At 44.7% G+C, this 16,335-nt stretch overlaps 1 protein-coding gene across 1 annotated transcript in view; it reads left to right on the forward strand.

The window, feature by feature from the left end:
• Nucleotides 1-16,335, forward strand: part of LOC309564963 (IST1 homolog) — a 43,069-nt gene that overhangs the window by 9,465 nt on the left and 17,269 nt on the right. The window contains exons 2-4 of the mRNA XM_082269690.1: nucleotides 7,758-7,858; nucleotides 13,410-13,590; nucleotides 15,210-15,297. Coding sequence (XP_082125816.1) covers nucleotides 7,771-7,858; nucleotides 13,410-13,590; nucleotides 15,210-15,297 — 357 coding nt within the window. The 5' untranslated portion in view covers nucleotides 7,758-7,770. The remainder of the gene's footprint in view (nucleotides 1-7,757; nucleotides 7,859-13,409; nucleotides 13,591-15,209; nucleotides 15,298-16,335) is intronic.

Below are 16,335 nucleotides of genomic sequence, written 5' to 3' on the forward strand. Positions count from 1 at the left end.
GAGAGATAGCAAAAACATTAGGTGTGGCCAAATCAACTGTTTGGAATATCCTTAAAAAGAAAGAACGCACCGGTGAGCTCAGCAACACCAAAAGACCCGGAAGACCACAGAAAACAACTGTGGTGGATGACCGAAGAATTCTTTCCCTGGTGAAGAAAACATCCTTCACAACAGTTGGCCAGATCAAGATCACTCTCCAGGAGGTAGGTGTATGTGTGTCAGATGAAGATCACTCTCCAGGAGGTAGGTGTATGTGTGTCAGATCAAGAACACTCTCCAGGAGGTAGGTGTATGTGTGTCAGATGAAGAACACTCTCCAGGAGGGAGGTGTATGTGTGTCAAAGTCAACAATCAAGAGAAGACTTCACCAGAGTGAATACAGAGGGTTCACCACAAGATGTAAACCATTGGTGAGCCTCAAAAACAGAAAGGCCAGATTAGAGTTTGCCAAACAACATCTGAAAAAGCCTTCACAGTTGTGGAACAACATCCTATGGACAGATGAGACCAAGATCAACTTGTACCAGAGTGATGGGAAGAGAAGAGTATGGAGAAGGAAAGGAACTGCTCATGATCCAAAGCATACCACCTCATCAGTGAAGCATGGTGGTGGTAGTGTCATGGCGTGGGCATGTATGGCTGCCAATGGAACTGGTTCTCTTGTATTTATTGATGATGTGACTGCTGACAAAAGCAGCAGGATGAATTCTAAAGCGTGTTTCGGGCAATATTATCTGCTCATATTTAGCCAGATGCTTCAGAACTCATTGGACGGCGCTTCACAGTGCAGATGGACAATGACCCGAAGCATACTGAGAAAGCAACGAAAGAGTTTTTTTAAGGGAAAGAAGTGGAATGTTATGCAATGGCCAAGTCAATCACCTGACTTGAATCCAATTGAGCATGCATTTCACTTGCTGAAGACAAAACTGAAGGGAAAATGCCCCAAGAACAAGCAGGAACTGGAGACAGTTGCAGTAGAGGCCTGGCAGAGCATCACCAGGGATGAAACCCAGCGTCTGGTGATGTCTATGCGTTCCAGACTTCAGGCTGTAATTGACTGCAAAGGATTTGCAACCAAGTATTAAAAAGTAATAGTTTGATTTATGATTTGTTAATCTGTCCCATTACTTTTGGTCCCTTAAAAAGTGGGAGGCACATATACAAACTGTTGTAATTCCTACACCATTCACCTGATTTGGATGTAAATACCCTCAAATTAAAGCTGAAAGTCTGCAGGTAAAGCACATATTGTTTGCTTCATTTCAAATCCATTGTGGTGGTGTATAGAGCCACAAATATTAGAATTGTGTCGATGTCCCAATATTTATGGACCTGACTGTAAGTATTTGATCCCCTATCAATCAGCAAGGTTTCTGCCTCCCAGGTGTCTTCTATACAGGTAACAAGCTGAGATTAGGAGCACTCTCTAAAGGCCAGTACACACAATGATCTGCCGATTTTTGGATCGTTAGTATGGTGCTTTCGATAGCCAATTACGAATTTTCGGACCACAAAAACTGGATGTGCAGGCTATAAAAGTTTTATCGTACGTGAACACAACGTCCGATTTTAGTTTAATTGGCACAGTTTTCGTCCGAAAAAAATCATAAGAGCCAGACTAGGCATGCTCAGAAACTAAAGAATACAAAACAATTCAACACATGACATCACTTCTGAAGCTGAATTCTGTCGTACGAGAATTTTTGTATGAAAGTAACCTCTTCATATTTCATATGAGACCAGCATGCAACAAAAAAATGAAAGAAAATTCCTCCGATAATCTGATTGTGTGTACGAGGCTTTAAAGGGAGTGCTCCTAATCTCAGCTTGTTACCTATATAAAAGACACCTGTCCACAGAAGCAATCAGTCAATCAGATTCCAATCTCTCCACCATGGCCAAGACCAAAGAGCAGGCCAAGGATGTCAAAGACAAGATTGTAGACCTACACAAGGCTGGAATGGGCTACAAGACCAACGCCAAGCAGCTTGGTGAGAGGGTGACGACAGTTGGTGCGATTATTTACAAATGGAAGAAACACAAAATAACCGTCAATCTCGCTTGGTCTGGGGCTCCGTTGGGGCGGACAGATCGGACACCTAACTGACATTTTTGACACTTTTGGGGGGACCAGTGACAATACTACAGTAATCAGTGCCAAAAATATGCATTATCACTGTAATAATGACACTGGCAGGGAAGGGGGTAACACCAGGGGCGATCAAAGGGTTAAATGCATGCCTAGGGGGTGCTTTATAACTGTGAGGGGGATGGGCTTATGGAATCAATACAGGGACCTGTGTTCCTAAATCGAAGGAACTCAGGAGCCCTGTGTTGATAGCTGAGAGAACAGCGGTCTGTTGCGTTTACAACACGTCTCCACGAGGAGTGTTCACGGGTGCCCAACGGCAATCGCTGCCACCAGCCCCGCAGATCAGCTTCCCAGCAGGTGAATGGGCATGGGCGCCCCCCACGATCACTCCCGCTAAGCGCCGTACGGGTACGGCGATTTGCGGGAATCTGCTGACCTGCCGCCGTATATCTTCGGCAGCTGGTTGGCAAGTGGTTAAAATCCAGTAATGCACTGTCTCACCCTGCTCTGCACATGCTCAGTTGCTCTCCATTCTCGGCACTGTGCCCAAAATCAGAGCCGCTAGAGGCTGATCAGCTGACAGTTTTAAGACCTACACACTGGGTTGTTTATGGCTTCAGGCGTTTTTTTTCTGCAGCCAGTAAACTCCCCAGCATGTTATTCTATGTGTCCATGCACACACAGGCTTTTATCATCGTTTTTTGGCAGGGGCGTTTTTTCAGGCTGGAAAAAAAACAGAACTAGTGCTCTTGAAGAGAAGTTTTTCAGCTGGAAAAATGCTTACACTGAAAAACGTGGTAATATCCAGCATTTATGAGCGTTTTTGAGCCTTAAGCTTTTGTGGGCTTATAGTTTTGCTGAGAAACGCAAACGCTAAAAAATGCAGCAAAACGCTAAAGCAAAAACACTAAAAAAACATGGGCTTTTACACGGCATTCTACAGCTAACATTACTCGCGTTTTTTTAACATCCAGTGTGCATGAGGCCTAACTGTTGCTGAAGGTGGAAGAAGCAAGAGAAAACAAACAAAAGGCGCCTCTAAGTGCAGAAAACAAAAAACTTTTGTTGTCAAAGGATAAAAATGCACTCACTAGCATTAAAATAAGCCAGGCTCATCATAGGATGTGGCAAAGAATCCAGTGACAGGTGGTCCCAGGGGTGGTCCAATGTGCAGCTAGATGGTGGAGATCCCAACCAACCAGCAGAACCAGGAAGGACGGCCCCCCCTCTGGTGTTTGGTTGGGATCTCTACCATCAAGCTGCACATTGGACCACCCCTGGGACCACCTGTCACTGGATTCCTTGCCACATCCTATGATGAGCCTAGTTTATTATAATGCTAGTGAGTGCATTTTTATCCTTTGGCAAAAAAAATCTTTTGTTTTCTGCACTTAGAGGCGCCTTCTGTTTTCTTTGTACCAGAGTTTGCTTCCCTCTTGGTCTTGGAGTTGCTGCCCTAGTGTTGCTGAGACACCTACAGTATTTGCCTGTTCTGTATCCAGTCCATTGCGGACATAGCCTCTGGCCAGAATCCACTATCCAGAGCGCCCTCCATGTCCTCATCCTGGAAGAAGCAAGAGGACTGACACAGACTGTATGGAGGGCTAGAAAGCGGACGCGTAATCGCGCCGCCGGCGCCACGTGCGCGCCGGAGACCCGCTTTCGCGAGTAGCCGACCCGTATGGGTACAGTGGTTTGCGCAGAAGAGCCAGCCTGGTCGGGAAGCGGATAATCTTCTTTCTTCTTTTGAAGAGAATGTGGAGAGACTCTCCACCGTGACCATCACCTTTAGACACTGGTGAAAAAACGGAGGTACTTCCTGTGCGGGAGGGGTTGTAAAGGGGGGCATCCTTTCTGATTGGTTGCCAGTGTCCTTCACCTGTAGGTGGCTATATAACCCATATGTTATGATTTATGGCTCTGTGTCCAATGATGTACGAAAATAAATATTGGTTTTTTTTTTCAGAATTGTCGTTTTTTTTTTGTTAATAGCGCAAAAAATAAAAATCGCAGAATTGTTCAAATACCACCAAAAGAAAGCTCTATTTGTGGGCATCAATTTTATTTGGGTACAGCGTCGCACGACCGCGCGATTGTTCGTTAAAATAACGCAGTGCTGTATTGCAAAAAGTGGCCTGGTCAGGAAGGGGGTAAAACCAGTGCTGGGACAAGGTTATATAGAGCCCAGGGCGAACATGCCAAACTTTGCCCCTTCATTCCCCAAATCCCCCCAGCACAAATTCCCCCCAAATAAAAATCACCCCTTCTAGCAAAAATCCTCTACCCTTCAAATATTTGCCCACTCATCCCCCAACCCCCCCCCCCAGCACAAATGCCCCCCCCCCCAACAAAAATTACCTCTTCTAGCAAAAATCCTCTACCCTTCAAATCTTTGCCCCCCCCCCCAAATAAAAATTACCCTTTCTAGCAAAAATCCTCTACCTTTCAAATTTCCCCTCTGAGTACACATCCCCCCCCCCACTTTAATTCCCCCCTCCTAGCACAAATTCCCCCCCCCCCCCCCCCCACCAAATCACTTCTTCTAGCACAAATCCTCCAATTCCCTGCTACTAGCACAAATCGTCTTACGCCATCCCCCCTCCAAACACAAATTCCCCTAAATCACCACTCCTAGAACAGTTCTTAGCCCCTGTCACCCCCCCCCCCCCCCAAATTCCACCTCCAAACACAAATCCTTCCCCCCCAATCTGCTTGCAGTGCCTCCCCCATCTCACATGATACCACAGTGCCCAGGGCCGCCCCTCCTTCCCACCCCTTGTCCCGCGGCCCTGGGTATAACCTTCCAGTCCAGAAGTGGTTTTTGATCTAGGTGCGGTGCTAGATTACTGACGTTTATGTGTCCGTGTGTAAGCAATCGGCTGCATTCAAATGATCACACAAAAAAACAACAATGTGGCATTTTTGGCATCATCATTTTATTACATTTACACTATAAGGGCTCGTTCACACTTGCAGAAAACGGTGGCTGAGCTGGGTATAGTTTTTTTTATACTGGAATTTGCGGGATTGAAGCGATTGGGATCGTCATGGGTTCCCCTTTTGCTCCGCACCTCTGAAGAGTGAGCCTACTGGTTGCATCGGTGGTGATCAAGTGTGGTGGACTATTTCTATGGACTACATTTTTACTTCATAATATGAGGATTTCTTAATACTGGTTGCATTATATTGATGTCAGTTAGCTTTCCTGCCCATTGAGCTATGGGTGTGACATAAGACAAAAAGGTCCAAAGTGAGCAAACATTGACTCAGTACAGTGTGTCATTTTCCATTACTGATTACCAGCACGCCGCCGATGGATTTCTTTCTTCCACGTGATGGAGATAAACTCATAGGAAGAGAATTCGCACACCTGCCAGACGAGTACACGGCGGCACTGTGTATCCTGGCAAATCCACAAAGCAGAGGATTGTATTGTGGTTAACCTTTTACTTATATGTTTTATGTTATCATTACAGTGCAGTGTTTTATTTTATTTTTTTTATGTGATTTCTTTCTTCATTTATTATGGACGGGGCTGAAAAATACATTTTTATCTACAGTAAATCTTTTATATACAGTATTTTATACATAGCTCCCAACTGTCCCGGATTTGGAGGGACTGTCCTGGATTTGGAGGGACTGTCCTGGATTTCAAGGGACTGTCCTTGATTTGAAACAAAGCCCCTCTGTTCTTCTTTCCTCCTCATTTGTCCCTCATTTTGGTTTGATCTACCGTATATAGTTGTATAAAAATAAATTCACTTTTTAGCTTTCAAAAAAGTGTTTCCCAGTGCTAAACCTTTCATCCAATTTCTAAATTGCTGCATTTGTAAATTCCACAAGCCAATATAAAGGAATAGTAGAGGTAAAAAAATCACTGGTGGATTTAACTGATCATTTTTTTAAATTTAATTCTCCTTTAACCACTTCAATACGGGGCAGTTACACCCCCTTTCTGCCCAGGCCAATTTTCAGCTTTTAGCGCTGTTGCATTTTGAATTTGCGCGGTCATGCAACACTGTACCTAAACCAGATTTATGTCATTTTTCCCCACAAATAGAGCTTTCTTTTGGTGGTATTTGATCACCCCAAGTTTTTTCTTTTTTGCTACACAAATAAAAAAAGACCAAAAAGTTTGAAAAAAAAAGAAAAAGTTTTTTTGTTTATGTTATAAAATTTTGTAAATGTATACGTTTTTTCCTGCACTGATGAGGCTGCACTGACAGGCACTGAGGAGGAGGCACTGAGGAGGAGGCACTGATATGCAGAACTGATGGGTACTGATAAGTGGCACTGAAAGGTAGCACTGATATGCAGTATTGGTGGGCACTGATAGGTGGCACTGATAGGCGGCACTGAATGGCACTGATAGGTGGCACTGATGGGCACTAATCGTCATTAATGGGCGGCACTGGTGGGCAATAATGGGCACTGTTGGGCAGCACTAATAGATGGCACTGGTGGGCAGTACTGAAAGGTGGCAATGGTGGGCAGCACTGATAGGGAGGGCACCACTGGCAGGCTCCCTGAGCCCTGATTGCCATCACTGGTGGCCATGGTGGGCATCTGTGATGGTCATGGGTGGGCATCCCTGGTGGCCATTGGTGGGCATCCCTGGAGGCTCTAGTGGCACCCCCCCAAGGGTCTGCACTGGTAATCAATACTCTGATTACTAGCACAGACCCCCCCCCCCCCCGTCAGGAGAGCCACAGATCGGCTCTCCTCTACTCGTGCCGATCAACGGCTCTTCCTATTTACTATGTGACCAGCTGTGATTGAACACAGCTTGTCACATGGTAAAGAGCCTACGTCAGTAGGCTTTTTACCAAGATCGGAGATGCAGTGTGTCAGAGTGACACCCCCCATCACTGATCGCCGCTCTCATTTGCAGCTGAAAAGCCGTTCAGCTGTCATTACAAGGAGCGGAAGGGGACGTCCCCCCCTCCCACCGCCTTCCGTGGCTCGTCTGGGTCTCCCGTCCCACCGGGAGACCCGGGCATCCTACCTGCACCGCCACCAAAGAGAAGACCCGATCAAAGCCGCATTCGGCTCTGATCGGGTCTCCATATATAAACCCGGAAGTGATGTCATGACGTCACTTCCAGGTACTCGGGGCCAGATTAAGAAAAATGACAGCATTCAAAACAGCCAAACTTGGCGTTTTGAATGATTTTAAGTGCAGAGGAGGGGTTTGGGGTCTTTTAGACCCCCAGATACCTCCACAACAGTACCTGTAAAAAAAATTAATAAAAAAAATTTTAAAAATGTTAAAAGTCCGAAGATATCGGCCGATACCGATCTGTGATGACCAAAATATCGGTATCGGCAATAAAAAAACGATATCGGTCGATCACTAATTATATTATATTATATTATATTATATTTCCAGGTAAATATGAAATATTGCACATGAAAATGTGTCCTACTTATAGGCAGTCATATAAATGAGGAGCATTAGGCTTATTTGTTGTCGTTTTCTAGTTTCTCCTTAACTGCTGCTTTTGTTTACAGAGCTCAGCGGGTTAAGCTGAGATTTACACACAGATATAATGAGTCAAAGCAGTGAATCAGACACCGCGGTGTCGGTTTTCTAAAGGCAAATAGACTGTGTATCTAGTTACAGGAATTTCTCACTGTAAACTTACATTTTCTCTTTCTTTAGAGGAGAAGGCGCCATGCCGGGTTCAGGATTTAAATCTGAGCGACTGAGGGTCAATCTCCGACTTGTCATCAACCGTTTAAAGCTTCTGGAAAAAAAGAAAAGTGAGTGCACTGTACTGAATTGTTTTGCTTATTAATGATTTAGGGGTTGATTTACTAAAGGCAAATAGGCTGTGCACTTTGCAAAGTGCAGTTGCTCCAGAGATTAGTAAATGTGTGGGGGGGGGGGGGGATCTGCTGATTTCCATCATCCAATCACATGCAGGCAAAAATGCTGTTTTCTTTTCCTTGCATTCGATTGGGTATTCTTTGCCATATGAAGCTTTACCTCAAGCTCTGGAGCAACTGCACTTTGCAAAATGCACAGCATATTTGCATTTAGTAAATCAACTCCCTAGCACAGGTGTAAAACTGGCGTCCCTCCAGCTGTTGTGGAACTACAAGTCCCATGAGGCATTGCAAGCCTGAGCATTACAAGCATGACTCTCACAGGCAGGGCCGTTGTAACGTTAGAATTACCTACCCCGTGAGAAAAACCTACCCTCGTCACTTCCGGCCAGGAACAGCTGAGCAGCGCAGCAGTGCGCATGCTCAGAGCCCCGGATACCTAAAGGGACAACTGAGGAGCAGACTAGTGCGCATGCGCACTAGTATGAAAATAGCACGGTGTGCCGTGAAAAAAACCTACCGACGCGGCGGTTAAATAAAACAGCTGTGCGGCAATACGAGTCATCTCCGCTCCTGTCCCTGTCACTTCCCTGCTCTCGGCAAGTAAATATAAAAGAGGCTGGCGGCTCCGTGATTTATGTATTCATACAGCCGCCGCCGCTTTAATATTTACTTGCCGAGATCAGGGAAGTGACAGGGACAGGAGCGGAGATGACTCGTATTGCCGCACAGTTGTTTTAATGTAACCGCTGCATTACACACAGTGCCGTGAACCGGAAGTGACGAGGGGTAGGTTTTTCTCACGGAACACCGTGTTTAATATTGATTGGACCCTGGGAAAACATTTTCTTGGGCCCTCCCAAATCCACTTATTAACTATTCTCAGGAAGTGCAGGCTCAAGGGGCCCCTTTTGCCCTGCCTTAAAGATGGCCCTGCCCACAGGCAGAGACATGATGGGACTTGTAGTTCTGCAACAGTGGGAGGGCCACCAGTTTGGCACCCCTGCACCTAGTGCCTTTGTATGTGTGAAATTCTCTTTATTATTTTGTTATTATTATTATTATTCTGTTTATCTGCAGTCTTCTCTTCTCTACAGCTGTTCAAATTACAGAATTTATGAATATTGTCTGAGAGTTGAGAAAAAGGGAGCAGAGAGCTGAGGTTACACTTTGTAGAGATCAGTGAGGAGAGCTCTGAGAGCTGATTGGAGGAAAGGGACAGCCCCCCCCCCCACTTCACACAGCACACAGGAACAGCTGAGGCTGTCAATCACAGGCTGTGGGCTGGAGATCCGTCCCCTGTTACCATTTATCTCTTGGTGTCAGGCAAACCTGTCAAAAGTGACTCATGCTAATAACAGAGGAAGGAGGCAGCAGACAGAAATGACACTTAGTGCTCTGGAGTGAGACAAGTGCACATTATAGAGGGATAATCTTTGTTCATATTTCATGTCTGAGGGTTACAACCACTTTAACCACTTCTGAACATAGAGACCTGTGTTCCTATATAGAGGGATCACAGGCGCTCTGTGATCATTCCAGAGAGAACGGTTGGCTGTATTTACAACAGCCGACCATTCTTCTCTCTCAGCGGGGAGCGATCGCGGGTGTCAGGCAGCAACCGGAGCCGCCTGCCCCGTGCATCGGCTTCCCCGCTGCCGAGTGGGGTTGTGGTAGCGGGGTGTGCTCGCCCCCTAGCTGCCGGTGCGCGGCCGTCTTAGCCCTACGTCAGTTCGCACAGGAGGACCAGCCTGCTGCAGTATATATGCTGTGGGCGGACCTGAACCGGTTAAGAAAAAACTATCCTATTGGTGTAAGGCATGGTTTGGTTTTTAGCAATCTTTATTGCTTGCAACCCCTTTTAACCACTTGCCGACCACCTGCCGCAATTGAATGGCGGCAGGACGGCAGGTTCCCATACGGCGGTCCGCGTGAGCCTGCCCACTCACCAGCGGGAAAGCCACGGGGCTGTCGGCTGCTATTGCCGCTGGGCACCTGCAATCGCTCCCTGAGAAGAGAGAACGGCGGTCTGCTGTTGTAAACGCAGCAGACCGTTGTTCTCTCCGGAATCAATGCAGAGCTCCTGTGTTCCTCCTATTGAGGATCACAGGTCTCTGTGGTCATTTCACAAGCCCATCCCCCTCGCAGTTAGAAAACACCCCTTAGGCTCACACTTAACCATTTGATCGCCCCTGGGTTAACCCCTCCCCTGCCAGTGCCCTTATTACAGTGACAGTGAATATTTTTAGCACTGATTACTGTAGTAATGTCACTGGTCCCCCTAAAAGTGTCAAAAATGTCAGTTAGGGGTCCGATCTGTCCACTGCAATGTCGTAGTCCAGCTAAAAATCGCTGATCGCTGCCATTACTAGTAATAAATAAATAAATAAAATGACATAAATCTTTCCCCTCGTTTGTAGACGCGATAACTTTTGCGCAAACCAATCAAAATACGCTTATTAGGATTTTTTTTTTCACCAAAAATATGTAGCAGAATACAAATTGGCCTAAAATGATGAAAAAAATTAGATTTTTAAATTTTTTTTGAGGAATGTTAGATAGCAGGAAGTGAAAAATATAATTTTTTTTTTCCAGAATTGTTGCTTTTTTTTGTTTATAGCGTAAAAAATAAAAATCAGAGAGGTAATAGAAAGCTCTATTTGTGGGAAAAAAAGGACATCAGTTTTATTTGGGTACAGCGTCGCACAACCACGCAATTGTCCATTAAAGAAACGCAGTGCTAAATCGCAAAAAATGCCTGGTCATTAAGGGGGCAAATCTTCTGGTCCAGAACTGGTTAATAAAGTGACCATTAAATGGGAGGAACTGCCTTCGTTATTACCACTTGATATGTCTGAGTGACAGGTAGACAATGATTGTCGATTCTGTTGCGCCATTGTGGTGCAACAGAATCACGGGGCAATCACAGGAAAAGGCTAAAATGTTAAAAATCCCCCTAAGCCGGTCACCCATAAGGGAGCAGGAATTCTTATGGGTGACAAGCTCACAAATGGAGGCCTGTTGAAGTGACTATGCTGCCCTATGGACAACACGCGTTTCCACCTACACATTTTGCTTTAAAAATTGTGAGTGGAAATGCTCGGTCGTTCCCGTAACTCCATGTTTCATCTTCAAAAAATCCATTGCCCTATTGTAGGACGAAAGTATCCGGAGACTGATATCTGATCTTTTCTGCCACGTTTTCAAGTTGGCTTTTGTACTTCAGTGAAATACTTAATAAAAAGTAATGGAAATGAAAAAATCCATTGCCCTACAGTTATAAAAGGGAAAAATTAGCTTTCGTTGCAATACGCTTTTCAGGCCTTGTCCTCTGAGGCTTCACTCCTCTATGGTCCAACACTGAGCATCATCTAATCCATTTTCATTGAGCCTTGGGCAGTGATGGCCAACCTTTGCACCCCAGATGTTTTGGAACTACATTTCCCATGATGCTCAACTAAAATGCAGAGTGCATGAACATCATGGGAAATGTAGTTCCAAAACATCTGGGGTGCCAAGGTTTGCCATCACTGGCCTAGGGTATCAAGGACATGCTGTCTGGGGGTGCATCATCATGCTAGTTAGCATTGGGGAACTGCATGCAGCTAGAATTGTTACTGTTACTCATGTGGGTTCACCCTCCCTTATATGTTTGGAAGGATAATGTCCTTTCACCTGTCCTGGCACTGACTACAGAGACATTTTGAGGGTTACAGCACTGAGCGCTGATTTTCTCCACCAGCTCTTCACCACATAGCGATTTTCCTGCTTCAGCCAATAGGCTAAGAAGGGAGTCACTTGTAATCATCGTAAGGCCTTGTACACCATGGTTCCAGGCCAGGTCCTTCAGACCCGACTGCTTGGCAGGGTGCATCATGATTTTCCTGCTACAGCCCATAGGCCAAGTGGGGAGCCAATGCACACATCACAAGGCCTCGCACACCCTGGTTCCAGGCCAGGTTGCTTGGACTGGTTCCTTTCCGCAGTAGGCCCTAAGATAGAGACCCGACTGCTTGGCAGGGTGCATCATGATTCCTCCTGCTTCAGTCTATAGGCCAGGTGGGGAGCCACTGTACTCCTCACAAGGCCTCACACATCATGGTTCCAGGCCAAGTCGCTTAGACTGGTTGCTTTCCTCAGCTGGCCCTAAGATAGAGACCCGACAGCTTGGCAGGGTGCATCATGATTCTCCTGTTTCAGACAGTAGGCCAGGTGGGGAGCCACTGTACTCCTCACAAGGCCTCACACATCATGGTTCCAGGCCAGGTTGCTTGGACTGGTTCCTTTTCGCAGCTGGCCCTAAGATAGAGACCCGACTGCTTGGCAGGGCGCATCATGATTCTCCTGCTTCAGCCAATAGGCCAAGATGGGAGCCAATGCACACATCACAAGGCCTCGCACACCCCGGTTCCAAGCCAGTTGCTTGGACCGGTTCCTTTGCGCAGCTGGCCCTAAGATAGAGATCCAACTGCTTGCTGGGTGCATCATGATTCTCCTGCTTCAGCCAATAGGCCAAGATGGGAGCCAATGCACACATCACAAGGCCTTGCACACCCTGGTTTAAGGCCAGGTTGCTTGGACCGATTCCTTTCTGCAGCTGGCCCTAAGATAGAGACCTGACTGCTTGGCAGGGTACATCATGATTCTCCTGCTTCAGCCCGTAGGCCAGGTGGGGAGCCAATGCACACATCACAAGGCATTGCACACCCTGGTTCCAGGCCAGGTTGCTTGGACCGGTTCCTTTGCGCAGCTGGCCCCAAGATAGAGATCCAACTGCTCGGCAGGGTGCATCATGATTCTCCTGCTTCAGCCCATAGGCCAGGTGGGGAGCCGATGCACACATCACAAGGCCTCGCACATCATGGTTCCAGGCCAGGTCGCTTGGGCCGGTTCCTTTCCACAGAGGGCCCTAAGATAGGGACCCGATCATTTGGCAGGGTGCATCACATGACAGACCACCCTGCTTACAGAACCTCCATCACCAGCCACCACTGTGCCCTCTCCTGAGCTGACCGCTCCTCCTTCTTGAACCCTTACACATTTTACCACCCAAAGACTAAACATGAAAGTTTACACTTTACCAAAAAATCTTTTATACAAAAATATAAGCAGGAGGGGGCAGGGGGTCAGCGAGGGTAAAGTGGAATAGGCTTCAAGCACCCATTGCAGGGGATGCCTATGATTTGATTTGAAGCTCTGTGTGAGTTTTTGGGGAAAATCAAAGTGCCAATCACACAAGCAGGAAATTCGATTTCTGGAGGCATTCTGTGGACCATCAGTGAACCGGACATTATATCGGTGTTTGCATAATTGTAAGAATGCAACATTTAAATTTTTAAAGAAATGTATAGAAGCTGCTGAGTAAAAAGTAAATAAGAATAACTTGAGATAAATTGCAAGATGGCTCGTGTAGAAAATCTATTATTTATTAAGTGGAGATTTCACTACATAACGATTAATCTTTGAGTTTTTTATGTCCCTGTAGCGGAAATGGCCATGAAGTCCAGGAAAGAGATTGCCGACTACTTATCGTGCAGAAAGGACGAACGAGCGCGAATCCGCGTGGAGCACATCATCCGAGAAGACTACATGGTGGAGGCAATGGAGATCCTGGAGTTGTACTGTGACCTCTTGTTGGCCCGATTCGGATTAATCCAGTCCATGAAGTAAGACTAAACAGGCTTTGCTGAATAAAAATGGGGCTCCAGACCAAACAATGTTAGGAATGGATGAGGAAGGGTTAAATACTGCATTTGGCATTTAGGCTAGGTTTCCACTAGTGCGGCTACGAAGTCGTGCTACTTCTAGCACGACTTCGTAGCAAAAGTAAACCGCGGCTTCAGTTAGACTTGTCCCTCATATATAGAGGGAAGTCGCGCTCAAAAGTAGTACACGATTTACTTTTGAGGTCGCGGCAACTGAAGCCGCGGCAGTGGAAACGTGCCCCATTGAAAACAATGGGTTTTGACTTGCTGTGCGACTTGACATGTGTCAAGTCGCACCGCAAGTCGCACTAGTGGAAACCGAGCCTTACTGCCAAATTATCCTGAATGGGGAGATTTCCCTTCACCTTATATCCCAATGTCACTGGGACAGGAAGTCAATGGTAATTGATCCAGTGGGGACACATGCAGTAAGGGCTCTTTCACACGGGCGGTACGATCAGATCCGCCTGTCAGTTTTTTAGGCGGATCTGATCGGATGCCCCATTCAGCCCTATGTGACTATGGGTCATGTCCGCTGACACCCACTGCCATCCGCATCCGATCCTGTCTGTGAAATCCGGACGGATGGAAACCCTATTTTCCATCCGTCCTGGGGATCAGATGAGAGCGGACAGGTGGTCCGCTCTCATCCGATTTCCCATAGAGGGCAGCGGGGGCTGTGACACCTCCCTCTCCGCACTGCAAGTGGAGACGGAGCTGTCATCCGCCGACTCAGCGGGGATCGCGGATCGATCCCCGCTGAGCAGCACGGATCCGCCTACGGAGGCGGACCGTGTGAAAGAGCCCTAATAAGAATTGGTCGGAGGTTTTGTGTACTCAAACCCCCGTTAGTCTTTATTGACACCTAAGCATCGCATTTTGAGCATTTTTTCAGGCGTTTTGTGACGTTTTTGCACTTTTTTGTGCATCATATTTTTTTTTTTTTATCAATCAATAGAGAAAAATATCTGTTTTATCATTTGTTGCTATAATTTTGTCAGCTTTTTAATCCTCTTTTATTTGTTATTATTTAGTTATTATTATTATTTTTTTTGTTAGGGGGTTAGATTTAAGGGTTTGAGTTGGAGGTTAGGGATTATTTAATACATTAATTATTCTTATTATTTATTATTAATTATTTATTGATTTATTTATTTAGTTTTGTTAGGTTAGGGGTTAGGATTACAGTTAATTTATTTATTATTTTTATTATTAATTATTATCATTATTTATTTAATTCTTTTATTGACTTACTAATGTGAAAGGGGCCTTAGCGGTTAGTTTTGTTGGATAATTTTAAATGAGGGTTTCTAAAATAACTTTTTAAAGCACTAACCTGTTTTCTTGTTCACATATCCTTCCTGCAAAAAAGTTAGGGCATCTCACTAACTAACACGAAATAACATGCTGGCTATCACTTTGTACCATAAAAAAAAAAAAAAGAAAGATAAAAAAAAAAAAACGACATTAATGTACCTAAAATGTACAAAAAGAGGTTTGAAGAACTAAATGCCATCAATGAGGGGGTTAAACACACATTGATATTTTAGGGTCCTGTGTAACAGTCTTCTCTTATACAGGGAATTGGACCCCGGACTGGCTGAAGCTGTGTCCACACTGATCTGGGCTGCCCCCCGCATGCAGACAGAAGTCTCTGAGCTGAAGACTGTAAGTCAACATACCAATTTAATAACAGCTTCCAAAAATTGTGGTGTCTACTTCTACAACATGCTGTGTCTAAGCTGAACAAAAATTGTTTGTATATGAGAGTCCTGTGTATTTCTTCATCAATCTTGGAAATTTATGGGTATTTTTGTTCCATATCAGTGCAGTAATCCAACATTAAACAACACTGGCACCTAGCCTCTGTGCAGGAGTTTCCTGTAATAAAGACCGCTCACTGCTGCCCTCTCCTTGTGCAGAGTGACTGGTCTTGTCTCCGCCCCCTCCTGTAATTTTCTGCAGGTAGCCTGCAGTGGGTGGAGCCTGTTGGGAGCTTTCCACAGCTCTGCTCTCTGCACAGTCTATGTACAGCACAGTGATGATGTCGCTGATATCTGTATAAAGATTTATCTGGGTTTGCAAAGGTATTTGGTGCACACAAGGTGGCTACTGAGCTCTCTGATCCCTCTTGCATTGAATTGCATTGTAATTGTAATGTCTCCTATTTTGTAAACCGCAGTGCAACTGTTGGTGCTATGTAAGTCCTGAATAATAATATTCAATATGTTCTTCTTATTATTATCATTATTCATAATATTTTAGTAGTATTATTATTAATAGTATTAATAGTATTAATATTATTTAGTATTATTATTATTATTTTTTTAATAATTATTATTTTTATTAGTAGCAGTTTGCGTAGTATTATTATTAATAGTGTTAATATTATTTATCATTATTATGTTTTTTTTATAGAATTATTATTATAAGTAGTAGTAGTCGTTTGAGTAGTAGTAGTATTAAAAGTATTCTTAATATTTAGCATTATTATTTTTTTTTAATATAAAAATTATTATTAGTAGTAGTAGTTTGAGATTATTATTAATATTAGTAGACGTAGTTTGAGTATTAGTAGAATTAATATTATTATTATTATTATTATTATTATTATTATTATTATTATTATAATATTAGAAGTAGTAGTTTGAGTAGTAGCAGTAGTATTAATAGTTTGAGATTATTATTATTATTATTATTATTATT

This window comes from Pelophylax lessonae, assembly GCF_965119305.1.
Source record: "Pelophylax lessonae genome assembly, chromosome: 10".
NCBI lineage: Eukaryota > Metazoa > Chordata > Amphibia > Anura > Ranidae > Pelophylax > Pelophylax lessonae.